This window comes from Ascaphus truei, chromosome 5 (genome assembly GCF_040206685.1).
Source record: "Ascaphus truei isolate aAscTru1 chromosome 5, aAscTru1.hap1, whole genome shotgun sequence".
Lineage (NCBI taxonomy): Eukaryota > Metazoa > Chordata > Amphibia > Anura > Ascaphidae > Ascaphus > Ascaphus truei.
Genome location: NC_134487.1, coordinates 102,625,035 through 102,637,359, shown reverse-complemented (window position 1 = coordinate 102,637,359; position 12,325 = coordinate 102,625,035). Strand labels below are relative to the sequence as shown.

General features: G+C 40.6%; 1 protein-coding gene across 3 annotated transcripts in view; it reads right to left on the bottom strand.

The window, feature by feature from the left end:
• The window catches only part of HMGA2 (high mobility group AT-hook 2), a 137,127-nt gene extending 125,179 nt beyond the window's left edge, over positions 1-11,948 (bottom strand). For 2 of the 3 annotated variants that reach the window (XR_012801694.1, XM_075600361.1), the window contains exons 1-2: positions 11,410-11,945; positions 8,826-8,915 (exon numbers count right to left, since the gene is read on the bottom strand). Coding sequence is in view for 2 of the 3 variants with exons in the window: in XM_075600361.1 (XP_075456476.1) it covers positions 8,826-8,915; positions 11,410-11,514 (195 nt within the window). In the remaining variant the exon portion in view is untranslated. Of the gene's footprint in view, positions 1-8,825; positions 8,916-11,409 lie in introns of all 3 variants that reach the window. The other variant, XM_075600362.1, reaches the window with a different exon arrangement.
• Positions 11,949-12,325: the final 377 nt, after the last annotated feature.

Sequence of the window (12,325 nt, the reverse complement as noted above, 5' to 3'; positions counted from 1 at the left end):
ATGTCATATTATTTATTATTTTTACTGTGATTTATCATTTGATTGTGTTTTTGTGGTCTATTGCCCCGATATTAAATATTGATATATTTTTATTAATCCGTGGTGCTAGTGTGTGCATTGTTTTTCTTTATCTTTTGGAGCGCTCTGCTTTAGGAGTTTGTGAGGAGTGGCTCCTAGCACTGACGGCTGCAAACGGATTATAGCTGATTTTAGAGGATAGCCTGAGCGCAGAAACCTTGCTCTTGACAGAGGAATGACCACAGCAGCTTTGAAGGAGTCTGGGTATTGTCAGTATAGGGAGAGGTTGAAGGAGGAGAGAAAAGGGGGAGGAGGGAGTGTGGATTGGGGTCAGAAGGGGATGTGGTGGGATGGTAGCATTTGACGATTGAGAGATCAGATGTGGGGCAAACGGGGAGGGGGGAGGAGGAGTGGGATGGGGTGGTGGATGGAGAAGGAAGCATGGATGTTAATTTTTTGTGAGAAGTTGTGGACAAGGACCGTGACTGAGAGGTGGATGGGGGGCGGGGGGGGGGGGGGGTTAGGCAAAAAAGATGGGGAGTGTTGTAGCAGATTGTTTAGGGTGAGAACAGTTGGCATGGATGAGGTGATAAGGGTGTTAAAGTATTTTGTTTTTTGCAACTTGAGAGTGGAGGTGTATTGGTGGAGGAGGGATTGGAAGGTGGCGAGTAAGGACATGGAACGGAAAGATTTCCATGATCTTTCCGCTGTGCGAAGGGAGAGAAAGAGTGTTTTGAGTGGGCAAGTGAGCCAGGGTTGAGGTGGCTTTGTGGTTGGATGCACAGTATGGAGTGCTGCGATTGAGTAAAGGGAGGAGGATAATGCAGAGTTGAGGGTGGATAGGGCAGAGTTCAGGGGTGTCCAATACGTTTGGTTGGGGGTAGGGATCTCGCAAGGCCACCGACACAGGGGGGGTGGCAGTGGAAACTAGTTCTGGGCACCGACACGACATGGCGGGCAACGCGCAAGCGTGACACTATTGCGACCGACACAAAAATGTGTCAAATTTGGAAAGGCGACGACTACCACAAGTGTGGCTAGTTTTGAAATCCTATTAGACACCGCTGTTCTAAATAATAATAATAATAATAATAATAAATTTCATATAGCACTTTTATCCCCATAGGACTCAAAGCGCTTCACAATTACAGTGCGGTACGCAGCACAATTTTTACAAATAGTCTGCCCAGGTAAGCTTACAATCTACAGTTTTTGTGCCTGAGACACAGGGAGATAAAAGTGACTTACCCAAGGTCACAAGGAGCCGACACCAGATACAAACTCTGTGTCAGTGCTCTTACTCACTGAACCACCCAGGCTCCCTTTTGCTAAAGCAACCAATATATAATGTACAATAACAACTTAAAAAGTGCAAAAAATGCCAGGTTTGTCCACATGACAGAAATATACAAAACTATACTACAGCAACTGTACAGATTTGTTAAACATTAGGGGTATGTGCCAAGCACGCGCCTTTCACAGTCAAACTTCATAGTATTTTATCAATCAAATTGTCCTTTCATGTTTATGATATTTATAGCATTAAACACTTTTGAGAGTGTCAAAACAAGCAGAAGTTTCACTTATAACACGTGTGCGTGTATATATATATATATATATATATATATATGTGTGTATGTGTGTATGTGTGTATGTGTGTATGTGTGTATGTGTGTATGTGTGTATGTGTGTATGTGTGTATGTGTGTATGTGTGTATGTGTGTATATATGTATATATATATATATATATATATATATATATATATATATATATATATATATATGCAAATATAACTGTATGCTCATCTGCATGTCTTAGGCAGGTCTGCAACCCCGCCTTTCCCCATTATCACCCAGCATACAGCACTTCCACTGCAGCAAGGGATTCTGGGAAATGAGCACACAGTGTCACTTTTTGCCTCAATAACCATTTTTAACATGGTTCCCTATATATATTAGTGTGTGTACACTAGAATACTGGCTGCAGGGTCTACAACGTGAGTATGAGTGGAGGCTTAGGGCCGGTACCTTGGCCCTGTTTACATCTCACACCCCGGCCAGGAGACCCCAGGGAGCGGGTCACAGGCAAAAGCACTGTGCTCCCGGGGAGGCAGTCAGATTGTATTGTATGTCTTTATTTATATAGCGCCATTAATGTACATAGCGCTTCACAGCAGTAATACACACAGTAATCAAATAAATAACAGATCATGGGAATAAGTGCTTTAGACATAAAAGTTACATTAAGGAAGAGGAATCCCTGCCCCGAGGAGCTTACAGTCTAATTGGTAGGTAGGGAGAACGTACAGAGACAGTAGGAGGGAGTTCTGGTAAGTGCGTCTGCAGGGGGCTAAGCTTTATGTATCATGTGTTCAGAATATCCACAGTGCTATTCATATGCTTGTTTAAGCAAGTGTGTCTTAAGGTGGGTCTTAAAGGTGGATAGAGAGGGTGCTAGTCGGGTACTGAGGGGAAGGGCATTCCAGAGGTGTGGGGCAGTCAGTGAAAAAGGTTTACGGCGGGAGAGGGCTTTAGATACCAAGGGGGTAGAAAGAAGACATCCTTGAGAAGAACGCAAGAGTCTGGATGCTGCATAACGAGAAATTAGGGCTGAGATGTAAGGAGGGGCAGAAGAGTGTAAAGCTTTGAAAGTGAGGAGAAGAATGGAGTGTGAGATGCGGGATTTGATCGGAAGCCAGGAGAGGGATTTCAGGAGGGGAGATGCTGAGACAGATCTAGGAAAGAGTAGAGTGATTCTGGCAGCAGCGTTTAGAATAGATTGGAGGGGAGACAGGTGGGAGGCAGGAAGGCCGGACAGCAGGAGGTTACAGTAATCAAGACGGGAGAGAATTGAGGCCTGAGTCAGAGTTTTAGCAGTCGAGTAACAGAGGAAAGGGCGTATCTTAGTTATATTGCGGAGGAAAAAGCGACAGGTTTTAGAAATGTTTTGAATGTATGGGGCGAATGTGAGAGAGGAGTCGAGTGTGACCCCTAGGCAGCGTGCTTGGGCTACTGGGTGAATGATCGTAGTTCCAACAGTAATGTGACAGGAGGTAGTAGGGCCAGGTTTGGGAGGAAGTATGAGGAGCTATGTTTTAGCCATGTTGAGTTTAAGGCGGCGGAGGGCCATCCAGGATGATATAGCAGAGAGACAGTCAGAAACTTTGGTTTGTACAGCAGGTGGGGGTGTTGAAAAGTATATTTGTGTGTCGTCAGCATAGAGGTGATAATTAAACCCAAAAGATGTTATTAGGTCACCTAGAGAGAGTGTATACAGAGAAAAGAGAAGAGGTCCCAGGACAGAGCCCTGGGGTACCCCCACAGAGAGCTCAATAGAGGAGGAGGAGGTGTTAGCAGAAGAGACACTGAAAGTACGATGGGAGAGGTAGGATGAGATCCTGGATAGAGCTTTGTTACAAATACCAAGAGAATGGAGAATATGAAGGAGAAGAGGGTGGTCCATGGTGTCAAATGCTGCAGAGAGGTCGAGTAATATGAGCAGAGTGTAATGACCTCTGTCTTTGGCAGCATGGAGGTCGTCAGTTATTTTAGTGAGGGCTGTTTCCGTGGAGTGAGCAGTGCGGAAGCCAGATTGTAGAGGGTCTAGGAGAGAATAGGTGTTGAGAAAATGGAGCAAGCGAGAGGATAAAAGATGTTCAAGGAGTTTAGAGGCAAAAGGCAGCAGTAGCGTGGTCTACTCATGCAGTCCCATCCCGGTGCAGGGGTGCACGTTCCGGCTGCAGGGACTGCGAGGTGTATGGAGTCCTAGGGCCGTGACCTCAGCCCTTACGACTGGTATGTAGCAGATTTGTAGCGTGAATGTATGTACGCATGCTGTAAATACTAGCAATGCTTCTACACATGCGCAGTCATTATTTTATTCATTACAATTTGCAGGTTTTTTTTCCCTATGAGATTTTTTGGGATAGCACCGCCACGAAAGAAGTTTCACTTCAAAAAAAACCTTAGGAGTTAAAAAAAATAAAATAAAAATGTAGACTGTTAAAAAAAAAAAATATATAGGATTTTTCACATTTTGCTGCATTAAAAAGGGCAATCTCAGCTGATTTGGTATTTTTATTTTAACACCTCTAAACAGGAGGCCTTCTGGTCTATATGACCGTAGCCGTCATTACTTTGCGAGATAACGCTTTCATTTTTTCCCCTCCTTTAAACAGGAAAATAAGGACCACCAAGAACTTATTTGCTTGGTAGCAAATCATTAAGGTCTGCGTCATTGAAATATGCTGATGGAATGCCTGGCCGTGTATAGCTGTCTGTATGCCTGTGCTAACAGCTCAATAAATCTGATTCAAATATTAAATAATGGATGGCTTTATAAAAATGCTAAATCTGTATTCTTAATGTATACACATACACGTGGTTGCCTACCGAGAATGCTAAACATACTAAATATACATTTTACAGATATATTAGTTTAATTGGCAGCATCTATAGAATACGTTTAACATGGATATTTCAGAAACCGGTTTACCATCAGAAAATATATTCTATAGTTCACTATATAGAGTGCATTCATAGTAACCTTGTTTGCAAATTGCTAACAAACAATAGAGCAGTGGTTCCCAACTCCAGCCCTCAAGAACCCCAACAGGTCAGGTTTTAAGGAAATCCCCACTTCAGCACACATGACTCAGTCAGTGGTGGTCATTTTGAGCCACTGGAATAGAGGAATGATAGGTTTACACATTGTCATCTTTTAACCATCAACTGGATGAACAGTACAGAATAGAACATTTGGGGCCACAAATTAGCTTCTAACATCAAAATGTATTCTCCGGTCTGTCTGGGGCCTGGGCACAGAAAAACAATTGTGTCAACAGGATAGAAAGTGATGACCAAATGATGGTAAATGAACAGTCACAACATTTGGAAAAACTACAAAACACTGGCACACTGTGGTATATGTATCACAGCAACAGGGGTGCTCTTATGGGGCCCAAAAGGTGCATTAGATCAAATAAATCCTATTGATTTCCAGGTTTTTTTATTTTATTTGATACATACAGTATGGTGTACATGTTACTCTATAAATTGTACCATTTTTGCCTTCATGCAAATGGGTCACTTATTCCACATTGATGTGGTGAGACGAGTAAAAAAATATGATTATATTAAAAAGCTATATACGGTATGTGATATTCAAGTCTTTATGTGCTATTGTTTGTGTATGTTCACAACAGCTTCTTGTTAATGAATCTTCACTCCATTCAGGAATTTTTACACCAAATGACTGGAGATTGAATTAGGAAATGTTCTATCAGCAGACATGGACATCAGTATGTATTCAGTTTTCATTTCACTTTTGTGCATTCAGATCTCAAATTAGAATCATTGCGATTAGCTGCTCTATTAATGTTATACCATGATCAAGACTTTAATAGCTAATTTCCTAACTGGCACACAATGTTTTGAAATGCACCAAGGACAGCTTTCTAAAAACTAAACTAGTAGCGCAAGTTAAAAAGGAGAAAATAAATAATTAAAATGATCATGCATCAAGAAATATCAAGTATGCAGGTAAAACATGGTCTCTGAAAGAAACAGGTCCTCCAGTGCGATGACTCAGGTACAGTTGTTAAGTATAAATTGGATAAATACAGAAGGGGACAATGTATAAGTAAAAGTTGTTAGCCTATTTAGACATTTTAAGTTAAACTTTTACACTTACAGATTAATGTAGTTTGTGATCTATAAATTCATTCCCACTTGGAGTTGCAGAGGTTAGTCAGATAGGTGGGGCTAGATCTCAGCTTATTCAGGATATTGAAATTCAGGCTCCACAGAATCCAAGCGTTCTTTTCTCCCTTTACTGCTACACATCTGCTGAGCCCGTCTCCTCAGATTTACATGCTGGGGGAGACATGTCGCCTCTCCTTCCTTCCTGTACCGTACGCACGGACAGGAGGTAGCCAGGAGGAGATCTCTCACGAGCGGGGTCTTCCAGGTCGCGCTCGCGTGCGGGTCAGCTTAGGCAAAGGGAGATCCACCTGTCATGGGAGCTACCGTGAGTTCCAAGTTCCTATCCAACGCATTTCGCAACTGCTTTGTCGATCCTTGACGTCAGCCCTACGGGCACCCGCACGCAATCCGGAAGACACCGCTCGTGAGAGATCTCCACCTGCTACCTCCTGTCTGTGTGTAAGGTACAGGAAGGAAGGAGAGGCGACGTGTCTCCCCCTGCATGTAAATCTGAGGAGACGGGCTCAGCAGATGTGTAGCAGTAAAGGGAGAAAAGAACGCTTGGATTCCGTGGAGCCTGAATTTCAATATCCTGAATAAGCTGAGATCTAGCCCCACCTATCTGACTAACCTCTGCAACTCCAAGTGGGAATGAATTTATAGATCACAAACTACATTAATCTGTAAGTGTAAAAGTTTAACTTAAAATGTCTAAATAGACAAACAACTTTTACTTATACATTGTTGTCCCCTTCTGTATTTATCCAATTTATACTTAACAACTGTACCTGAGTCATCGCACTGGAGGAAATGTTTCTTTCTTGCTCACATTTGAGGGGACGGGGACCTCTCTCCTTGACCCTGGCAGCTGGACTTAAGTATACTACTTTGGACTCTATATCTTCCTCAATTTACACTTTTGTATGAACACCATATTGTATTTATTAATTTAATATTAGGTTAGTGGTTAGCGCTACTTCTTTTTTCCTGTAAAACATGGTCTCTACCATCTTAGTCAACGACTGGTTTAAAGATGCTTGTTTAGAGCAAAACAAAAGTCTTATTCCTTGCCAGAGTATTTTTAGCTTCCTGTTAGGTCATGTAATACATTTTTAATTGTGATGTGTAATGGTTCGCAAGAGAACACCAAGTCAATTAATCATGAGTGCCTTCTCATGTCTGCTGGGTGGGTTCTAGAGGTGCACATCTACCTTACATGTTGTGAACACTAGAGTACATTCCAATGATCTCACTTTTGAACAACACAGGCCACACACAATTCTGTCGAAATTCCTGTAATGTTCAGCCTCATCTGCTACAACTGAATGAAAATATATTGTTTTTGGCCAACGTTAACAAAACGTTGTTTTAACGGTTACCAAAAAAAAATGGTATTTGAAACCTATACGTGTATAGTATCGAGTAACTGCATGTGTAAGTAAAAACACTACAATAATCCCAATGATGTTTCCTTAAAGGAAATATCTGGGGAAATTGGTGAACTTTTTACTTAAACATAACATGCCAACATGTCATATTGTTTTAATATAGAACAGTATCTTCATTAGTACGGAATTTTACATATATGCCATATGTAATATTTCTTGTGAAAGTATTTTAAATGTAAATATATTTTAGTCTGCACTTCAGAAACACAGAAAAGTCACACAACAGAGATACACAAGTAGGCTATATTTAGAGACGGTGGTAAAAAAAACATATATACAGCACTCTGTGGTCTTTACCTTAAATGCCCCTTTTGAACTTTGAAAACTAAGACATTGTTATGAATAGCCATTTTGCAATCTAGAGCTTGGTTGTCTAGCAATAATGTCTTTAAACAATCTAAGATATGTGGAAGAGATTTTACCACATTTTTCCAAAGTTCTACAGGCAAGGCATGTATTGTCATGTCTCTTAATAGGAGTTACAAAGCAAACAAACCTGAAGACAGCATTAGAAACTCAATCAATAACTCACTTCTGTGACTTCTCGAAATTTCAATTGTTAATCTTCGTAATGCTGAAATTCTAATGTTTACTATAAACACACACACATTTCAACACATTGTTAAAATAATTGTTTTGCGGTTGCTTTTTATACAGCGCTGTCTGTACTACCAAATGTATTTATATAAAACAGCAACTAATGTCAGGAAGTAAACTGATTTAGTAAGACACAATTTAGGAACCAAATATATTTTACAGATCTCTCTGTGATCGGGGATATTAAGTACAATATATCTAAAAAATAAAAACATTAACAGCTGCATAAATGTTTATTTGGGGAATGTAAAAAAAAAATGCACTTTTTTTTATCTCCTCAAAAAAAAGGTGACAAAAGTTGGTCTATTATTTCATGTGAGTCAGAAATACGGTTTCTTTAGTATGACACAAACAATGTGCAGTTTGTAAGGAGGGCTGTTGAGTGTAGTTAGACATTAAACAATATTTGTATGTAAAATACTAAAAACCTTTCATTTGTAATAATTAAGATGTTACCAACGAATACTTGTTTAAAAAAGTGTATTTCAATGGGTCAGCGCTCTACAAATGACCATTTGCTGAACTTTATTGAGTTTAAAAAATGTACTTTGGGAAAATGCATTTTTTACCCCAATAATAAACAGGTCGTTAAACAATTCACACTAGTCAGCTACTGTAACTCACATTATTTTATACGTTCCACTAGAGGCGAGACCCAACACCTCCATTCATCAAAATATAGATATTGTGCAAAATGTTAGCAGTTAAAAATGTAGTTGATGTAGAACATCTGATAAGACCACTTTCCCAGTCTGCACATTAGGTCACAAAGGCACACTTATTTCTTTCTTATCCTGAGAGTGTAGTGCATGAATCAACCTCACCGCCCCCCCACCCCCCTCCCCACCCAAAATACAAAGGTATATTCCTTTGCATTATGTAGTCTAATGTTTTACGGAATGTAATTATGTTCATGTGTTGTGTGTGCCCAAAGACTGGTGACTCATTTTGAAAATGTTTGGTTTCTGAAAATTGATAGAGCTGCAACAGAAAATGAAAACTTTGACCACACATTTAGCATGGTTCCTAGTGTTCTGAAAATTGTTCCGCTAATCTCACCTTTTGTGCTGATTTGGAGGGGCTTTTGTTTTTGCTTCCCATAGGTCTTCCTCTGGGTCTTTTAGGAGACGGTTCTTCAGTTGTTGGCTCCTAAAGAGAGGATGGGGGGTGGGGGAAGAGAAACCATGATATAGTGGAAAGAATTTAATATGGGAAAACATCCTACACTCCAAATACAACTGAAGCATTTCTGCCATGATATACTGTACTATTAAAACCTTACCCTGAAACATATGTAACCAAATGTACAAATCCAATGATTTGCAGGAAAGGAAAAACGTTTACACACTGAGATGGGTAATAAAAAGTGAAGTTATGCACTTAAGAATGGGCCTTTAACAAAGCAATGATATAAAGCACAGCACAATTTGTTAACATATTTTGAAGATATTTAGGACACCGCCTAACTTGACAATGCAGCTATATTTATAAGTTTATACATTTAATGTATATTATATAAAATGGTATCTTAGGCAATGCAATCATTAAACAAATACCCCTAATCTTTGGATTCATAGTGAAATACATTTTTATTATAATTCGATTTTTTTAGAAAAAGGTTAGTTCAGGAAATTGGGACACATGGCCATGCAAACCCTTATTAGACAATGATTGACACTGTAATTTTCTAAAATTGTTTGCGTTCGATAGTAATTAATATGGTCCTCAAAAGGGATGTGCATGACTAACAGTACAGATTCCAAATGTTTTTTTTCTCTGAATCATCAAAACAACTTGAACATATCAAGAAGATTACAAAACATAAGGGATGACTAAAATTAGCCTATTAATTAAAATGTAAGCAAACTGTAATTTTAACAGATTTTCTTTTTTGACTGATTTTATGTTCACACTGGTAATAATTTAGATAGTTGTTATGACACACACACACACACACACACACACACACACACACACACACTAAAAACATTGTATATTAAATATAAATACAATACTTTTCCTGAACAAAAGTAGATTTCTTTTATTTGCTCAGATTGCTATGAATCCTGTGTTTCTTCCTATAGGAAGGAGCATTTGACATGATTGTTTAACTGTATATTTATTTTCAGTAATTGAAAAATGTGCAGTCTGGGTTACCATTCCATTGCAGTTAAGAGATTTCAATATGAAATTGAATTCATTCACAACATACACAGTAAGCAACAGGAAAACGGTCTTATCTTACAGACAGCAGAGAATAAAATGTGGTGTTCAGCTGTTGGATAATGATAAAACAGCAGGCAATGCGATGAGTGTTTGGCTGTGACTAGATGCACATATTAAATATTCATAAAAGACTTCTCACTAATGTTAGACCAAGCATAAACTAAAATAAATATCCCTTAAATACAGAGAAAGTTCAAAATAATTGGTTGCATCCGCAGACAAAAAAAACAAACGTGGTGTGCTAATAAGTGCAATACACAATTGATTAGGATTTGTTACCAGGGAATGCAAAACTTCCACATATATAGAAACACGAATATATTTGATCTGAAAATACGTTTTCCATGTGGAATTATTACTGTATGCACAACAGTCAAAAGTAGAATTTTTGAAGTGGAGAGAAAATCGGTGTTATTGTGTAAAATACACTATAAGCAGCAATGTATATAATGGGGTAAATGTAACATTTTCCCCAGTTTTGCACCAAAAAAAAAATCCCAGTGTTTTTACACCGAGGGCAGTGGGGGCTAATTACAGTTATAAAATTAGCTGTACAACGTTAGATACAAAAACATTGATAAATAGCCCCAGTGTATTTATCAAGATTGTATGAGTAAAGCAGAGTGAGTTTCCTGATTCTGTCCTGCGAGTCAGATTAATGGTGCACTCCTCCTCCAGACAGACTTGGGTGAGAAGCCCCTGGGGCTATGAGGCTGAGATCCGGGGACATCAGCTCTGCTACAATAAGCTCTAGTTCATGTCAAACTGGAGTGTACACCCTGTGGTTGGTGGATGCGCGCTTCCCCTGTGCCGGATAGTTCATGTTGAATATGCCCGCCAGTATTTGGTGGAGTGTGGATCCAGCAGGCGCTGTGCGGGGAGACCCTCTGTGTGCGGGGAGACCCTCTGTGTGCGGGGAGAACCCTCTGTGTGCGGGGAGAACCCTCTGTGTGCGGGGAGAACCCTCTGTGTGCGGGGAGAACCCTCTCTGTGCATCGCTCCATTCACATAAAGGAAGCGCAGGAGAACCGGGTGCACTTCTATAGGATGGACAGAGACCCCCCGACTCACCCCATTTGTGTATTTGGATCCATGTGCCTTTACCAGCATACTGCATCCCTGTGCTTGGGTGAATATCTGCATTTGGTCACTACATCATTATGCATTCGTGTGTGTTAGTGTGCACAGATCAATGAATCGCTGTGCGGGATCAATGTATGTGCCCGTGTTTACAATTGGACCTACACGTCTACCATCGTGGATGTGCACGAATCTGCCGCGAGTTGGTATGAATGAATGCAAAGTGCAAGTGAATCTCTCACTGTATGCAGGAATCACTGTGCACGTGTATCATTATGTGCAAGGATCATTATGTACACAACTGTGTGTAATGTGGGGTTTGAAATGCAGCACTGACCTTTTGCTGTTTCCGGGGTCTCCCTCGCCCCCTCTTGGGTGACTCTGTGGGGGTTGCAGGTTCCTCCGCGGATGTGGACTGGCGGGCTCCTTCTCTGGAGCTCATGGTGACTGTGTGTACAGCCCCAGCGATCTGCAGCACCTGGAGAGATCCACACGAGGAGCCGCCACACACCGGACGTCCTGCTGCCAACCCGAGAGCAAAAAAAAAAAGGGGGGGGGGGGATGATTATCCTCTCTCCTCCAATATACACTGACCAGCAATTCAAGAGGGTACTCAAACAAAAGAGGCTGCTGTGAGAGGCGAATCAGGAAATGTGCCTTTCAGAATGGAAATTAAAAGCAAAGAATTAAAGGGGATCAGTGTCTTATTTGACCTGATTAGGGCAAATTAGGACACAGGGCACTAGAGGTAGCTAGTGACACTTTCCTGCCTGTGTCTGATATTTAGTGTTTGGGAGAGGGTAGTATAAGTATAGATGTATGCCCACACGTGTGTGTGATTTGGGGGGTAAGGGAGGTCTTGTGTTTGTGTGAGTAGGGCATGTGATTTAAGTCCAGCCCACGGATTAAAGTGGGATGGGTAAAAAAAAAAAAAAAAACACCTTTACCCGTGGGTGGAAAAAATAAGAGGAGGAGGCGAAGGACCTAGCGATCAGAGGCTGGAGCTGAGCCAAATATAACAGAAATACAGCAGCACTGGGGAGAGAATACACTGAGACAAACTCACGTGTGTGCCAGAGTTAAAACACAGTGGCAATGCTCCAAGCAGGTTTAAAGGGACAGACCAAGGAATCCCCGAACTTCAGGATCAAACACACTGTGAACATGTATTTAATTGGCTTGTATGAATATATAACCAATCCTTAAGCCTTCCCTCATACAATATAAATACACATACATAGGTAAATATATAT